This window comes from Prionailurus viverrinus, unplaced genomic scaffold (genome assembly GCF_022837055.1).
Source record: "Prionailurus viverrinus isolate Anna unplaced genomic scaffold, UM_Priviv_1.0 scaffold_33, whole genome shotgun sequence".
NCBI lineage: Eukaryota > Metazoa > Chordata > Mammalia > Carnivora > Felidae > Prionailurus > Prionailurus viverrinus.
Window position 1 is genome coordinate 6723836 of NW_025927604.1, and position 18008 is coordinate 6741843.

At 47.8% G+C, this 18008-nt stretch overlaps 1 protein-coding gene across 7 annotated transcripts in view; it reads left to right on the plus strand.

Annotated features, from left to right (window-relative positions):
- Positions 1 to 18008, plus strand: part of ASAP2 (ArfGAP with SH3 domain, ankyrin repeat and PH domain 2) — a 198192-nt gene that overhangs the window by 21232 nt on the left and 158952 nt on the right. For 4 of the 7 annotated variants that reach the window (XM_047845256.1, XM_047845257.1, XM_047845259.1 and 1 more), the window contains exon 1: positions 3857 to 4052. The exons of the other annotated variants lie outside the window; for them this stretch is intronic. In XM_047845256.1, the coding sequence (XP_047701212.1) occupies positions 3927 to 4052 (126 nt within the window). In that variant the 5' untranslated portion in view covers positions 3857 to 3926. Of the gene's footprint in view, positions 1 to 3856; positions 4053 to 18008 lie in introns of those variants that run through there. 7 annotated transcript variants of the gene reach the window in all.

Sequence of the window (18008 nt, forward strand, 5' to 3'; positions counted from 1 at the left end):
AAGCAGGGCTCGAACTCACAAGCCTTGAGATCATGACCCGAGCAGAAGTTGGACGCTTAACTGACTGAGTCACCCAGGCGCCCCCCTGCTTTTTTTTTTTTTAAGTGTATTTGTTTTGAGAGAGAGTGAGACCACAGGGGACAGAGAGAGAGAGAGAGAGAGAGAGAGAGAGAAGCCCAAGCAGGCTCCACTCTGTCAGCACAGAGCCCAATTCACGGTTTGAACTCTTGAACTGTGAGATCATGACCTGAGCCAAAACCAAGAGTCAGACACTTAACCAACTGAGTCCCCCAGGCGCCCTACATAATTCTTCTAAGGCACAGATCTAGTCATTCCAAGAGTAATTGTTCACAAATTAATAGCAAGTGAACTGGGCGAGTCTTGCGTTAAACCGGCCAACCCTCAAGCACATTTCAGAGTCAAGAACACATTTTATACCTTGATCTGAGAGTGAAAAATCCCAGGTTCTTGAGAATGACTGGAGGCAGAAAATTCCTTTGGAAAACGGGCTGTTGGCCAGTCTCAATGGGCTGCTGAAAATGTCACTTTTGAGAGGACAATTTCTTTCCTCTTCCCTGGAAATGACAAGCCTCCAACACCATGTTTCTTTCTTTCTTTCTTTCTTTCTTTCTTTCTTTCTTTCTTTCTTTCTTTCTTTTTTCCTTTTCTTTTTAAGTAATACAAACCTACAATCTCTTATCTGAAACCCCTGGGGCCAGATGTGTGTGGAATTCAGAACTTTTCAGGTTTTAGAATGGTAATAAAGCACATATACTGGCTATTCTGAGTCATCCCCAGTGGGGTCTGGCGCAATACTCCATAATCAAGCACGTTTATATTTTGTAGTAAAACATAACTATTCAAATGAAGTGGGAGAAATAAGAATATAAACAGCTTCGTGTCAGTTCATTTCAGGTCAGTTTTACCATTAATAAGGCTGTTTATTTTTTATTTTTAAAAATTTTCTAATGTTTATTTATTTTTGAGAGAGAGAGCGAGCGAGCACAAGAGGGGGAGGGCAGAGAGAGAAGGAGACACAGAATCGGAAACAGGCTCCAGGCTCCGAGCTGTCAGCATAGAGCCCAACGTGGGGCTCGAAGCCACAAACCACGAGATCATGACCTGAGCCGAAGTCAGATGCCTAACTGACTGAGCCACTCAGGCACCCCACCATAAGGCTTTTTAAAACATTAGGTTTTCAGGGCTATGTAGATACAAAATTTCTTGGTGAGGGAATACAGACCTTTAATGATGTTATCGGAAAGTCTTCCCTTCGTACATTAAAAAAATGTACGTGTATGTGTGTAATGTTTTCTTGATCCACGTTCAACTTTAATTTTATTATTATTTGTTGGAAACTACTCATTCTCGTTATAGTAATCTCAGAGGCACATTAGCTGTGTCTGGCTCAGATCTTGTTTTAATTCCCAGCCTGTGCACAGGGCAAGGTTTTCTGCGATTCTCCGGGATGTCTGCGAGAGTACACGGCTTTCGTGTTCTGTCACAGATGTCATTTTATACACCAGCGGACTTGGTAATGACTTGCTTCCCACCAGCCCTCCCAACCACCTGTATGGTGCATTGCAGCTTTGCAATTTTATTTTTGTGGCTACTAAAGTCTCCTGTAAAGTTACCTGAAAAGTTATATTAAACTACAGGAAACAAGAACAGGCGTTGCATATAAAGAGAGCAGAGAAGAACACCAAGCTCAACTTTGTCCTTGTAAAAGCAGTCTTGATCAGTCTGGTTAATGCTGTACTAGATGCCAGGGAAAAACACAACTTCCTCCTCTTTAACCCTCACAGCCTGATGGCTACTAGTCCTCTAAAAATCAAGACTTGAAAAACTATCCGGAATATTCTCCGGCGACAACAAAGAACGAAACAAAAGCTGTAGCTGGAAAACCAGCGAGGAGGAAAACAGAGTCTGCTCGGTGTAGGGGAGGATGTATTAACATAAAAATGTACAGGACTTGGATTGTAGACTTAGTAGCATATAGAGGAAACCCACCAAAGACACCAAAAGAGTGAAAACAGCTAACAGGAAGATAGGAGCAGAGATGCTACAGTTTTAAAAATTGTAACTCATTGCCTAGTGCGGCCATAAAAGCTATCCACTAATACCGCTATTTCAGAAAGTTAAATTTCACATGCAATGCTACTAAAATACCAAAGGCCATACATAACGTCTGACCCACGCTGCCATCTCATATAGCAAATTCTTACATGGGAGCTTAAAAAAAGATTGTTTGACTGGTCCACTGTCCTGCAGCGTCAGGAGGCTGCTTTGTCTGACATATTGAATTTCCAATGTCTCTCACACTTCCTCCTTTTCAGATGCACAAAAGGTTTTTGTAAAGTTTCTCTTGCTTTTATTGCTGGCAGCTACAGAAACCATGCCACATGCCTGGCGTAGAGTTATAGGGTGTGATTTCATTGGACTAGTGTCTTCAGAGCTTCTGGATTTTTAAAAATAACCCTTAAAGTTTCCTTAAGAGCTGTTACATGAAAATCTGTACGAATTCAAACTGCGTGCTGAATCAGTTATGCATGAGAGTTGCCTGCCATTGTTGCGTGTCCCCTCTGAAACCACAGGAAGAGGGGCTCTGTCCCCAGGTTCGCATCCACTGCCTGGGTTCCCTCCACTTCCTGCAGGAATTTCACTTGAGGGCATGCAGTGACCTTCCCAGGGTGGGTCCTGGTCTGGTACTCTAAAACTATTTCCAACGAACGCAGAATGACCTAGGCTCGTACAAGCTTTCGGAAACACGACGGGGACATTTCCTAGGGGCCTGTGAGCTCGGCAGCGCCCAGACTTCGAAGTCAGCGGGACCCGAGTTTGAAGCCCCGGTCGCCCCCGGGGCCTTCACCGTGGGCTCTGCGGCTGCGTGTTCTATATAAAGCAAATAACCCTCGCTTTACGTGCCTCGTGAGCTCGAGAGGATTAGGTGACTTTACACAGAGCACGGGAGCATCACCATATGGTCATTTCTTGTCACCGTTACCGAACCCCAAACTGGCGGCGGGCGGGGGTGGGGGGTGGGGTGCGGGTGATGCCCGGCTGGGCGCGGGAGACACTCGTCGCGCCGAGTGCGGGCGGGGGGGGGGGCGGAGCGCACCGTCCGGCAGGGGGCGAGCTCCTCACACTTTCTCTCTCGCCTGGACGGGCATTCCCCGCGGTTTAGGGGGGGACCCCAAGGAAGGTTCCTAGCGCCGGGTAGGGGAGGGTAGACTGTGGCTGGGCCCGGAAGGGTGAGACGAGGCCCCGCCTGGCCGCGAGGCCCGGGGTGGGGGTGGGGGCGCGCCCTCGAACCACGGCGCGCGGCGCGGGGCTCGAACGCCGAGACAATGCGGCGCGCGGCGGCGGGCGAGCGGCTCGGCGGGCCGGGGCGCGCGCCGCCTTCCTTCCTGCAGGCTCGGCTTCCCGGCGGCGGCGGCGGCGGCGGCGGCGGCGGCGGCGGCGAGCGCGCGGATTGGCGGCCCGGCCCTCCGCGCCGCCCCGCCCCGCGCTCGGCCGGCCGCCGCCCCCGGCCCGGACCCGCCCCTCTCCGCGGGAGTCGCTCGGGGCCCGCGGCTGGGTGGCCGGCAGTTCCCGCCGGCTCTGCGCGTCCGCCTCGGGGCTCGCTCGGGAGGGCAGGCGGCGGAGCCCTCGGCGCGGCTGGCGGACCGGCCGGGCCCGAGCTGCGCGGGGCTGCGCGCGCGGCCCCTGCTCCCGCCGCCCGGCCCCGCGGGCGGCCGACCCGCGCCCTGCGGCGGCTCCTGCGGCTCCTGCGGCGGCGGCCCGCGCCCCGGCGCTTCCCTTTGTCCGCCGGCCGGGCGAGCTGCGGGCGCGGCGGCGGCGGCGTCCGAGCGGCCGGTCGGAGCCCGCGCGGCGGCTGAGGCGGCGGCACCCCCGCGGCCGGCCGCCCGCGCCCGCGCGCCGAGGCGATGCCGGACCAGATCTCCGTGTCGGAATTCGTGGCCGAGACCCATGAGGACTACAAGGCGCCCACGGCCTCGAGCTTCACCACGCGCACCGCGCAGTGCCGGAACACGGTGGCGGCCATCGAGGAGGTGAGCGGCGCCGGGCGGGCGTCGCCGGGCGGCGGGGGCGGGTGGCCCCGGCCTCAGGTGGCCTCGCGCCCTGCCCGCCGCCCGGCCCTCCCCCGCCCCTGCCCCCCGCGCCCGCAGCCCGGGAAAAGTTTCTTTTCCTCCAAATCGGACGCGGCCGGGCCACCCCTGCCCGACACAGAAGCCCTTTGTTCCGTGTAGGTGGCTCCGAGGAGATGGCTGATGGCTACCTTGGGCCTTTTTTAAGACCCCCCCTCCTCCCGCCGCCCTCGTTTCCCTCTCGGGGCCCCGGGCCGGGCGGTTTCCCGCAGCGCGGCCAACTTTGGCCGGGAAGGCGGAGTGGGCGGTGAGCTGGGACCCCCCGCACCCGCCGCGGCCGGGGTGGTGGGCTCGCCAGCCTTCACCCGGCGCCCACCTCCCACTTGTTCTGGGAGAGCCCCTGCACGCAGCCTGCCCCGCGGCGCAGCCGTGTGCTCCGAGCCCCGCTGCAGCCCTGGCCCCCTTTGCCCGCCCCTCGGGTGGGTGGGAGGACCGTGGGAGGACCCCGGCCGTCCGGGGAAGGTGTGCACGCACACCTTAGCGGGGAAGGCCTGGCCGCATTCCACACCGCGCCCGGCAACCGAGTGCGGGGAGCTGAGTGCGGAGCCGGGGCTTCTGATCCGAAGACGTGTGTCTCACCCTCTTGAACCGCCCCCCCCCCCCCGCCCCGATTGCCCTCCTCCCCATCAGCCTGGAAAAGGCCTGATTTTAATCAAGTGCTTTCAAGGTGCAAAGTCATCCTGCCTAGTGCTAACTGGTAAGCCCTCCACATCCTGCGGAGAGAACCCTCAGGAATGAACAAGCTTAGGTTGACAGTCAAAGCAGCATGCGTTGTAGGGCAGAGTTTGTGAGTCCAGGGCCCCCGCTGCTGTGTGGTTTAGGGTAGCTCCTCGCCTCTCTGCTCTGGTTTTCCTTACCTAGCGAACAGGAGTAATAAATGCATCCTTTCCCGGACCATTATGAGGGTCAGAGACGCGGTGTGTGACGTGCTTAGCACTCTGCTTGGCTCCTAATAGGTAACTGGTTTACAAGCCACGCGTGTGGCAGTATAGAATAGATGATTAAATTTCTCTTGGCCAGAATGTCAAGTTACAGCCTTAAAATGGGGTATCGCAGGCATTTTAGAAGAAGATGATTGGGCTAGAGTGAGTGAGGGGAGGTCACGGCAGAGCTTTTTAAATTAAGCGATGCCATTAATTTTTTTTGCCCACTTGGAGCAGAGCATCTGCTGTTAGGAATTGCTTGGGGAAAAAAAAAAAACCCAGAATGTTTCTCTTAGTGGGGATTTATATTTGTGTAGACATAAACAGTTAAAAGTAATAGATTTAGCATTATGAATGTTTTAAGTATAGCCAGGGCCCCCTCCTACCTCCCTCCTTTCTTCTCTCCTGTTGTTTTGGTGGAGGAGAGCTGCATGTAAACCTTTTGTAGTGAGTTCTGTAATCCCACATCTACTTGTGTCAGCAAGGCTTAAAAATGTTGGCTTCAAATTAAAAAAAAAAAAAAAAAAGGCTTTAACTGAGGCAGATGGAGATGACCCAGAGAAGTTTTTTCAGAAGTACTGGTTGAAAAGCAAGGGGAACATTTTCATCCTGTTTTGAGAATACACCATTAATGATGGCTATGGAATGATTGCAACCAAAAAAGTAGCTGAGTGTTTCTTTAGGGAAGGAAGCCTTGTACACGATGCCTTAAAGAAGGCTTGATTATATATAAAGTTCTGTTTCTTTTCCCCACTGCTGTTTGTCAGCTAAATATTATTAACACTGGCAGGTGCTGGAGAGTTAGGCAAATAGGAATTGCTCTTAAAATTGGCATACCCTTCCTCTGATTAATTTTCGTTTGCAGTGTGTAATTTCCAAAGACTTTTTTTTTTTTTTTTTTTTTGTATGCTGTGCAGGAGATTACCCGAGAGCTCAGTTACTGAGCAGATTAAAAAGAGACTGGATTTGGTCATTTTATTAAATTGCAAGCTTGCTCCCTGTTGCCATCCAAGCACACGGATTGGTTAAACTTTCAAAAATGAAAAAATTGAAATCATTACAGGTCTATCTTCACTTTTAAAAATTTAATTTTGAGAGAGAGAGAGAGGGAGGGAGGGAGGGGCAGAAAGAGAGGGAGACAGAGAGAATGCCAAGTAGGCTGTGCTGTCAGTGGAGAGCCCAATACAGGGCTTGAACTCGTGAGATCATGACCTAAGCCAAAATCAAGAGTCAGGTGCTCAATGGACTGAGCCACCCAGGCATCCCAGGTCTCTTTTCACTTTAGGCAAATCCACTGTTCATACTATGATATGAAATATGTGAATTGGATTTTTTTTTTTAACGTTTATTTATTTTGAGAGAGGGAGGAGTGAAGAGAGAGGATCCCAAGCAGGCTCCACATACCTTGATCTCACGAACCGAGAGACCATGACCCAAGCCAAAGTCGGATGCTTTAACCAACTGAGCCACCCAGGCGGCCCGTGAGTTTGGATTTGTGAGAAAACTAGATTTGAGAGGTGTTTACTCTCTGAGGAATCACTGTAGATTCCTTTAAATAATGCTCTCTCCTGGGGTGTGTAGTGTTCATTCCCATTTCCAAAACTTGTTCCAAATAGTTGCATTAACAAGTGATGCCCACATATTTCAGTTTTCAGCAAGCATTAACTTTTCATACTGAAGTGAGGCAGAGAGTGGCTCTTGTGACATAAATTAGTCATTTACCATAAAATAAATTTAAAATTTGCAAGCCCTGTTCCTGTGTTTAAATAAATGAGTCATGGGATTAGCAAACTAATTTTAAACTGATAAACCTTTGGGAACCTATTTTTTCCAATATAGGTTATGTCTGATAGAAAGTGTTTTACAACTGACATGTACTTTTTGGATACGTACGTCGGTAGCTGGGCTGTTGGTTGCTGTTGGGTCCCTACCCTGCGCTATGAATATCACATCTGTTGTATTTATTCCTTATTGCTGCTTTATACATGAGGAAACTGAGGCTCAGAGAAGGTAATTTGTTCAAGGTTATAGAGCCTAGTAAGTTGAAGAGCTGGCTCCACGCTGTTTTCAGAAGTGTTGCTGTTTTTTAAGATGATTTTTAAGTAATCTCTACACCCAGCGTGGGGCTCGAACTTATAACCTCGGGATCAGAAGTTGAGCTCAAGAGTCACATGCTCTACGACTGAGCCAGCCAGGCACCCCCGTCTTCTGTCCCTTTTAGTGATGCTGAATTCTCTGAATTCCTCATTTGTTGGATAGTTATGGGTTCAAGTTCAGACTCCACCACTTGCCAGTTTTGTGAACTTGACTGAGGTGCGTTTTCTTATTTTCCTCAGCACTAAGTTCTGGATAACAATACCTCTCTACTTCAGAGGGTGGTGGGGAGGGTTCAATGAGTTAAGATACAGCACGGTATCTGACAGGCACCTGGTCTAGTAAATGCTAACTGCTTGACAACATAGTTAATCCGTAGAACCTGTTGAGGGCTCTGGCACCAACATGGGTTTACCTGGGGGTTGGATAGGAAGAGTAGAGAAAACGGAGGAATGGTTGAATGAGTTAAGTGAATGAAAACTATATTTGTTAACCCATGCTTGTTTTTTTTTTTTTGTTTTTGGTTTTTTGGTTTTTTTTAACCAGTGTGTTGTCTCGCCTGGTGATCACTTTCTCTGGGTGAAGTAATTATTGTGCACATTTTTAGCCAAGTCTGCTGCTGCAACTGGATGGAATCTGTGTTTTTGGAAATAATGGAAAAAAATAAGTAGTTGTGACATAACTCTGAGAAGTGAGCTTCTCCCCGCCCCCCACCTTTTTGGGGGGGTTATTTCTGTCTCCGTTTCTTGGAGTCTCTAGGCGCTTTGAAATATTCTCAGAATAAGAAAAGGTTGTATACGTACTTGGAATATTCATGTTGATAGTTCAGTCCTCCTGTAAAACGCCATCCATGCTGCCTTGCCTATTTGGCTTTTGTTGGATATGTAGTTTTAAAAATAAATTTGACGTTGACTCGTAAGTATTACAATTTAATCTGCTTCCTTCCGGGGCCGTAACTCTCTACTCTGTGGTCCTTGGTTACCTTGGAAATCTCATTGCTGTCACAAGCACAGGGTTCTAACTGCAGGGGTAAAATGAGCCTGTGGGCTGCACAGATTCCCAGGGGCCTTGCTGTCCTTGGGGCCAGATGCCCCTCCCAGCAGTTCTAGCGGGAACCTGGCCCATGTGCTTTTTAGGCAAGAATGTGATTCTGAACCTCAGCCCTTTGTGAAGAGGGCTCTTCCAGATCCCAGACTCGTAGATTCTGCATCTGTTGTCGGAAGGACATAATCTTTTCTTGCCCGTGTGTTTGTGTTTTTGGAAATGAGGTTTTGTGGTCAAACGGGGCCACCTTATTTATGCTGTGTTCTGAAATCTGGACTTAAAACGTGTTTGGAAATTTTTGAGTCACTTAAGGAGGAACCGATCTTCTCTTGTTATGTAATCCTCCCTCCTCCTCCCAATTGTTTGCCCTGTTTCTTGTGATTAACAGTAAAAATACTAATGATTCTCCCAGTAGGGTCCAGGCTCTGACATTCATGCAGTATTTATTGAGTCCTGCTGTGTGCTAGGTGATGGGAATAGAATACCAAGTGAAGTAAGTTCTCTCTTTGAAAGAACCTACAACTTAGTGGGAGAGGCAGACATCCTATAACAAATCAGTGCAATAAACCAAGTCACTGTGAGAGCTGGGGCTTTAAGATTGTCCAGGATCATGGATGCCCAGGGATGGCATTGGTCAAGTGTGCCTGGGGTTGTGGTTAGGAGCGCGGTTGAGTCATGAGGTCAAGGTGGTCATCTGTGGGTTACCGCATGCTTTAGTCACTAAAGTGTCTCAGAATGGCCTTCTGTGGCTGCCTTCCTGCCCTAGGTAAGTACTGATCCACTCCTGAGCTTGTGCCATCTAGGCCTCTGATAGAGTTTTCACAGTGTCCCATCCACAGAGGCTGTGCAGGCCAAGAGTTTGCAGGGATCCTTAATTCTTTTCTTATGCTCCACATTTCTAGGAATTGGTGCCTTCATGGAGCATATGCATTCTAGATCTGTATTAATATGGTAGCCTAAGATTAAAAATTCAGTTTCTCCACTGTACTAGCCAAGATTCAGGTGCTCAGTAGTCACGTGTGTATTGAACAGTGTAGATTTAGAACATTTTCATCCTTGCAGAAAGTTTTGTTGGACAGTGATGTTTTAGACCCTTGCAGCTCAAAGCAAGGCCCACTGACCAGCATTAGCATCATCGGGGAGCTTGTCAGAAATGTAGAATCTCAGATTCCACCTTAGACCTAGTGAAATTGAGTCTACATTTTATTTTATATTTTTGTTTTTTAAATATTTATTTTTGGGGTGCCTGGGTGGCTCAGTTGGTTAAGTGTCCAACTTTGGCTCAGGTCATGGTCTCACGTTTCGTGAGTTTGAGCCCTGAATCACGCTCCGTGATGACAGTGTGGAGCCTGCTTGGGATTCTCTCTCTCTCTCTCTCTCTCTCTCTCTCTCTGTCTCTCTCTCTGCCCCTCCCCCACTTGCTCTCTCTTTCTCTCTGTCTCTCTCAAAATGAATAAACTTAAAGAAAATTTTTAATGTTTATCTTTGAGAGAGAGAGAGAGCACAAGCAGGGGAGGGGCAGAGTGAGAGGGGGACAGAGAATCAGAACCCAGGAACCGTGAGATCATGACCTGAGCCAAGGTCAGATGCTTAACTGACTGAGCCACCCAGGTGCCCCCGAGTCTATATTTTAATAACATCCCCAGGTGCATTGTCTGCATATTAAAGTTTGAGAAGCACTGATGTAAGAGTATGAATCCTTGCTGCAGTTAGAATCACTTAGGGGGGATTTTGTGGCCTAGAGGTGCCTGGCCTATTCCCTGAAACTCTGACTTACTGGTTTGGGTGAGGCCTGCAGCTCATTGGCATTTGAAAGCTTCTCCACAAATGGAGTTGGTAATTATTGCAGTAAACAGATAGTTATGTAATGTCAAGTAATGATAAGTGATAAGTTCTGTAGAATTTGGGAGTAGCAAGTGACTTTGGAGGTTGGGAGGCAAATCAAGAAAGGCCCCTGAAGACGTGACGTTAGAGCAGTGCCCGGAATGCAGTGAGGAATCCAGCCCGGGAAGAGCCGAATGGAAGCACGGCACGTGAAAAGGCCAGAAGATGTGACCGGACTAGGGCATTTAAGGACAGGAAGAAGAAGGTGGGTGAGGAGAGAAGGGTGAAGGCGGGCAGGGACAGGTCACACAGGCCTTGATGGTCTTGGGAGGGGATCGGACCTTGTTCTGATGTGATGGGAAGCTATCAGAGGGTTTGAGCAGGGAATAACATGGTCCCATTTACATTTTACAAGTGTCACGGCGATTGTTCTACAGAGAATAGACCAGCAAGGCAGGAGACAAAAGCGGGAGACTGGTGTGGCGAGGAGTCTGGTGCAGGCATCCAGGCAAGAGGGTCTTGGCCTGGGTGGTAGCGGTGGGGGAGAGGAGAGGTCTGGTGGAGAGATCTGTGGTGCATAGAGTGTTGGTATGCCGGGGAAGTGAGCAGGACAGGGTTCCTGCCCCGCAAGACCGAAGTCAAGCCCAGTTCACCCAGGCCACCTGGGGAATAGACCTCCCTGCATCTCTAGAGTGAAGCGTCTGCTGCTGCTGCTTAGTGTCAGCATCGAGGCCAGCTGTGTGCCACTCAGCTTCACTGGTTGGAGAACTTCTGTTAAAACCAATCCGGAGGGTGCCTGGGTGGCTCAGTTGGTTGGGCCACCGACTTCGGCTCAGGTCATGGTCTCACGGTCGTGGGTTCGAGCCCTGCGTCAGGCTCTGTGCTGACCGCTTGGAGCCTGGAGCCTGCTTCGGATTCCATGTCTCCCTCTTTCTAGTCCTCCCCCATTTGCGCTCTGTCTCTCTCTTTCAAAAATGAATAAATGTTTAAAAAAAAAAATCCTGAATATTTGTTTTGTTTCATGGCAGACAGGGATGGGGTAGACTCAAAGCCTAGCTGTGTAGACCTGGGCTGGAGGGGTATGTTCACTTCCCTCCACTGCAGAGGACAGCAGGGGACACTTCATTGACTGTGTCAGATGCCCGAGATCCTGCCTCTGATCCAGCTCCCCAAACACCCCTCTTTCCCTGCTACAGAGAGCAGGGGAGTTCACCTGGTCACTGTCCAGCAGTAAAAACATGCCTCCCTGGCTTCAACTTTTGTGTGTTGTGTGCTCTAAAAGCAGTTGCCAAGGGCCCTTCCAGGTGCTTTTGTACCATCATCATTTCATCATGCGAGTCACGTTGTGGAATAAACGGGTCTGGAATACTTGGGCTGTAGTTTTATTTGTATTAGGTTTTGCTGAGTTTATTGATTCATAAATATACGCTGGGCACCTACCAATATGCTGTCACTGCCAGGTCAGGGCTCCTTCCCCATAAGCCACTTTAGAAGTCCTGATGAGTATAGGCAATATCGTGAGACATTTCAAACTCTAAAGTTGTATTAATAGAGCTCTTATTAGAGTCACAGGTGTGGCTGATATTAGTGCGGCGTGTTGCTTATATTCACTACTGAGGAAAAATGCTACATTTCACTCGGGATAATGAAATACAGATGCACTTCTTTTTTCCAATCCAAGTTTATGGACCCCTTGAATTCAGACAAAGACTCCTAGGCTTGACGATAAGATCCTTTCAGTTAATTGTTTTTGGAGTGCGTGATTGACTCTGTAACAATGCTGTTGAAACAAGTTTCACGGTTATTACCCTGTCATTGTCGTGAGTTGGTTGTTAGAGTCTCGCTGAGGAATGTCGTCTCCTAAGCCGGTGTTAAAATTATCGAGTAGTGAAGGTGTTTAGGGGAAGCGGTTGTGGTTTGGCAGCCACGGTGTGCTCCGCACTGTTTCAGAGTCCGGGCTCGGCACTTTCTCCTATGGTCGCATGGATTGCACTTTCGCGTGCCTTGGAGTTGAGCAAAACTGTGGATGCATCTCTGAGTCCTGGTCTTAGGACCCTGAGCTGGGCTGCCTCTCCACAAGCCAGTTCCCCAGTTTTTACTTCCCCTGTGTTGCTAGCATGTTCTACCCTATCCTTTCACTCTGTAGGGCAAGCTTGTTTGTGAAGCCAGAGTACGTGTTCAGGTATCTTCCTGTCCAGAGTTTTAAGGGAAACTTTGCAGGCCTTGGGTTGTTTTTGGTGCTGTTGTTGCGTGAGTGTGTTTGGGACATCCACAGCATGGCCGAAGCGTGACTGTCAGTCACCGTTGTTGTTTTTTCTCCCCTCTTGTCTTTCTAGCATTTATTGGGTGCCTACTGTATGCCCGACATGCTTTAAGTTCTTTGCATATACTATTACCTTGTTTTAATTGTTACAAAAACGCTGCACGGTTCCGAGAACCTAAGCCGCTTTACCAAGATCACAGAGCTGGGAAGTACTGGAGGCAGGATTCCAACTCTAGCATTTTGACACGAGGGTCTGCTCCTTTAGCAGCCGGCTGCCTCTGTGTAACTTGGGCCAGAAAAGCCTCCCTGTGTTGATGCCTCTGTGACGACTGGGACCCCTCTCGCTGTCAGCGTTAGTGACTGGCATCTATTGCGTTTCTTGAGTGCATGCTTTGGGGAAATCCTTGCTGTTCCGCTCCCTCACTGTCCTTGTTGCTGTAGAAATGATTTCTCTTTACTCGCTTCACGGCTCTGCCGACATGCCCAGCCCTGCAGGGATGAGTGGCCCAGGGCAGTGCTCACAGCCTGGCAGGAGGCCTGCCCTACTAACGGTGTTAGTAATGATGTCATCTTTCCACTCGATCTTGAAGATGGCTTTGTCAATATGATTTTATACATAGATGCTGTCAATAAAATCGAGTGGCTGATGGAGACAAACTCCCTCTGATGATGAATTCCTCTGTATTTTAGGATTCTAGCAAGGTGATCAGGATTTGGGGCCCTCTTTCTCTAGTTTCCCAGAAGAAATCACATTTTTATTAGGCTTTTTTTTTTTTTTTTTAATGCCAACTGCAACCATGGCTGACATTGCTTTCGGCCTTAATTTTGTTTTAAGGACTGTGCTGTGTATTAAATTGATTATTGAATCCTTTCAAAGATCCTGTGAGGTAGGTCCTATTACCTCTGTCTTAACGGTTGAGGAAGGCCAGACGCAGACAAGTTACATGCTTGTGGTTCCCCAATCCCACACTAGCAGTTGATGGAACCAGTACTCCCAGCCACACTGTTAGCACTGGTGTCCTTTGGGCTCTTCCTCCTCTTGGTCCTCGGATGCACCACCTGATGTCTCCTGCTGGCATCTCTGTTCCTCTTTAGGTGTCTCTGTGGGTCTCTTTAGTGCAGGTCGGTAATTATAGACCTTCTGTAGGCCAGTCCGCATTGTCGCTGACCTCGGGAATGTGTGATTGCCCGGACAGGGTCATCAGAGACTAACCCCTGGGGAGGTACTTAGCATCAGGGGTGTTTATTAAGTGACCCTTAACTACCTCGAAGTGAGTTAAAAGGAGAGATCTGGCTTCCTCAGAGCCAAGGGACTGATAATACTGTCACAGCTGTGTGTAAAGGACTCCACCGCCACGCAGGCAGGGATCAGATGCATACAGATTTCTCCCTTTGTCAGCAAATCTGTGTTTTGAGAGGCCACTGAAGGGTGAATCACAGATACGGTGTGTGCAGGCAGACTCAGGCTGGGGAGTCAGCTCCCTGTTGCCAGCTAGGGGATTTGGGGGGAGATTCTGCAGGGAAGGGGGAACGTCAAGTCCTTGTGCCGTGTTTGTTCCTCCGACGGCCCTGACCTGTTGCTAGCCAGCTGGTGGACCTTGTGCTGGGGATTTCTGGCCCAGCCTCTGTGGCCTCTTTGGGAAATGGAGAGCTGATGGGCTGGGGTGCAGGCAGGGGCTTCTCCAGCCCTTACCGTTCTGCGTCTACGGATGTCTGCAGCTCGACTCGCCTGCCTCTTGCCACTCGACTCTTTCTGAGCCTCTCCTCTACTCTCTCTGCCTCTGAGCTGTTGGTACTCGTGCTTTTCAAGAGGTTAGAGGTGAAAATAAGCTTCACCTCTTCCACTCCCCCCTTGAGAGATTCCCTTGCCCAGAAGATCACTGGAGTCAACAGGATGGTTGTACTTGAGCTGGAGTGTCACCGGGTGCAGTTCTAGTTCAAGTTTGGGACAAGCGGGGCAGGGTTTTTTGGCCCCCTGCTCGCCTGGGGGCAGCTTGAGCGGTCTCTGCTGCGATGTCTTGGTCTCTGGGTTCTGTCTCCGTTGTGCTTTGCTTCGCTGGGGAAGAGCAGGTTGTGTTAATGATAGGATCGCAGGGTTTTGTGATCATTGAATACTTTGGACTGTTGAACTTGTAGTAAATCCTGCTCATAGCTCATAGCTTTCCCCTAGGTTTTGGGAGAGCCAGTATTCTCCTCACCGGAAGCTGTGCTTTATGATGAAGCCCTGTGGATTTAGTTGTGTTAATATGGTGGTGTGGAAAGAGCCTGCCATGAGGAGAGGGGATTCCAGTTCTACTTTGGTCTCCACCTTGCATATGGCCTCGGGCAAGTCACTGCCCAGAATGTCTGGTCTCTAAAATGAGCGGTTTGGTGGGGCGCCTGAGTGGCTCAGTCAGGTAAGTGTCCGACTCTTGATTTTGGCTCAGGTCATGATCTCACGGTTCGTGGAATCAAGCCCGGTGTCGGGCTCTGAGCTGGCAGCATGGAGCCTGCTTAGGATTCTCTCTCTGCCCCTCCCTTGCTTGCGTGCTCTTTCTCTCTCAAAATAAAGAAACCGGTTCACCTTCTTAAGAAAATAAATAAAATGAGGGGTTTGGATTAGTCAATCTTTGACTACCCTCTCCAGCTTGAAAATCCTATCGATCTTTGTATCACATACTTTGAGTTTGAAAAGACTCCAGAATAAATGATGGGAATAAAAATCAGCAAGAAATGGCTAGTTTGTAGTCCTGAAAAGAAAGTGTAGGTTCTGAATTATATTTTCAAGCTGAGTTTTTTTTTAAAAAAAAGACCTTTCTGTGGCTTCCTGGGGCGCTTATTTTTTGTTGCTTTTTATTTTAAAATTGAGATACAATTCACCTACCATAAAGTTCACCCTTTTACACTAATTCATTGATTTTTTTTTTTAGTTTATTCACACAGTCGTGTGTGGCCATCCCTACTGTCCAATTCCAGAACATTTCATCACACCGAAAAGAAACCATACCCGTTAGCAGTCACTGTCACCCCTTCTGTTAGCCCCTGACAACCACTAATTTCTTTTCTGTCTCTGGATTTGCCTGTTCTTGACGTTTCATATAACGGAACTCATCCAGTATGTGGCCTTTTGTGTCTGGTTTCTTTCACGTGGCATAATGTCTTTGAGGTTCATCTTACCTGTACTGTGAGCTTATACTTCATTCCTTTTTCTGGCTGAGTATTATTCCATCGTGCAGATTTTTGACATCTTTATCCACTCATCACTTGATGAACATTTGGGTTGTGTCCACTTTTTGGCTATTATAAATAATGCTGCTGTGAATACTGTTATACAAGTTCTTGAGTCGACATATGTTTTCTCTTGGGTATATACCTGGGTGTGGAATTTCTGGGTCATATGGCAACCAACCCTATGTTGAACTTAAAAAAATTTTTTTTAAATGTCCATTCATTTTTGAGAGATGGAGAGAGGAGAGAGAGACAGCATGAGTGGGGGAGGGGCAGAGAGGGAGGGAGCCACAGAATCTGAATCAGGCTCCAGGCTCTGAGTTGTCAGCACAGAGCCCGACATGGGGCTCGAAACCACAGACTGGGAGATCATGACCTGAGCTAAAGTTGGATGCTTAACCGACTGAGCCACCCAGGCACCCCTGTTGAACTTTTTGAGGAACTGTTAGACTGTTCAAAGGGGCTGCACTACTTACATTCCCACCAGCAGTGTATAGGATTCCACTTTCTCCCTGTCAACACTTGTTATTGTCTTGTTTTGTTTTGTTTTGTTTTGTTTTGTTTTGTTTTAATAACCATCCTAGTGGCTGTCACCTAATATCACACGGACTTGATTTGCACTTTCCTGATGGATAATTTATGGTGCCGAGCATGGTCTCCTGTGCCTATGGCCATTTGTGTATTTTCTTTAGAGAAAATACCTCTTCAGACCCTTTGCCCTTTTTTAAAATGGTTTTTTTTGTCATTATTGTTGAATTGTAAGAGTACTTGATATATTCTAGAAACTAGACTCTTAGCAAATATATGATTTGCAAGTATTATCTCACATATTGTGGATTGTCAGCACAGAAGGTTTTAATTTTGATGAAGTCCAGAATATCTGTTTTTCCTTTGGTTGCTTGTGCATATCTAAGAAGTTGTTGCCTAAATTAAGGTCACAAAGATTTATACCTATATTTTCTTTGGAGAATTCTAGTTTTAGGACTTACATTGAAGTCCTTGATTCATTTTGAGTTAGTTTTTGTATATGATGTGAGGTAGCAGTCCAACTTCATTCTTTGGCATGTGAATATCCAGTTTTTCCAGCACTATTAAAAACAACTTTTTTTAATGTTTATTTATTTTTGAGAGAGAGAGAGACAGAGCATGAGTGGGGGAGGGACAGAGAGACAGACAGAGAATCCGAAGCAGGCTCCAGGTTCTAAGCTGTCAGCACAGAGCCAGACGCAGGGCTCGAACCCACAGGCCCTGAGATCATGACCTGAGTCGAAGTCGGATGCTTAACCGACTGAGCCACCCAGGTGCCCTGCATCACCATTTGTTGAAAAAAGTTCTTTCTCCATTGAATTCTTTTGGCGCCCTTTTTAAAAATCACTTGTTCTTTGATGTATGTGTTTATTTGTGGACCCTCAGTTCTGTTCCATTGATCTTTCTGTCTGTCCTTATGTTAGTACCACACAGTCTTGATTACTGTAGGCTGATAGTAATTTTTGAAATCAGCAAGTTTGAGTTCTCCAACTTTGTTCTTCTTTTCCAAAATTGTTTTGGCTATTCATGTCCCTTGCACTGTCATGTGAATTTTAAGATCAACTTGTCAATTTGTGCCAAAAAGCCAGCTGGGATTTTGTTGGGTGTTGCATTCAATCTGCAGATCAATTTTGGAAGTATAGACCTCTTAACGATCTAACTTAGCATCTTCTAATCTGTTACCTTGGGATGTTTTTCATTTTTTTAAGCCTTTAACTTCTTCTAATGATGTTTTGTAGTTTTCAGTGTATAGGTCTTGCTCTTCCTTTGTTAGATTTATTCCTGAATGTTGTATTCCTTTTTATGCTACTATTATAAATGGAACTGTTTTCTTTTTTTAATGTTTGTTTACTTTTGAGAGAGAGTGCGAGCTGGGGAAGGGCAGAGAGAGAGAGAGAGAGAGAGAGAGAGAGAGAGAGAGTGGGAGAGAGACAGAAGATCCAAAGTGGGCTCTGTGCTGACAGCAGGGAGCCCAATGTGGGGCTTGAACTCATGAGCCATGAGATCATGACCTGAGCCAAAGTCAGACACTCAACCGGCTGAGCCACCCAGGTGCCCCGATAAATGGAATTGGTTTCTTAATTTCATTTCTGGATTATTAATTACTAGTGTATAGAATTAGAATTAATTTTTGTATATTGATATATCCTGCAATCTTGACGAACTTGTTTATTAGCTCTAATAGTTGCATGTGTCTACATGCACTTCTTAGGATTTTCTGTATACAAGATAATGTCATTTGCAAATGGAGATAGTTTTATTTCTTCCTTAACGATCTGGATGTCTTTCATTTCTTTGTATTGCCTAGTTGTGGAATCAGTTCTTAATCATCTTTAAATGCCCACTCAGTTGCACAGAATAGGGGCTCAATTACTTTATGGGATGACTGACTTTCGTTTAAGAAATCCATTCGTGTGTACAGCCCAAATTTCTTACATTTAATTTGTTTTGTTCCTTCTCATCTGGGCTCTGAATATA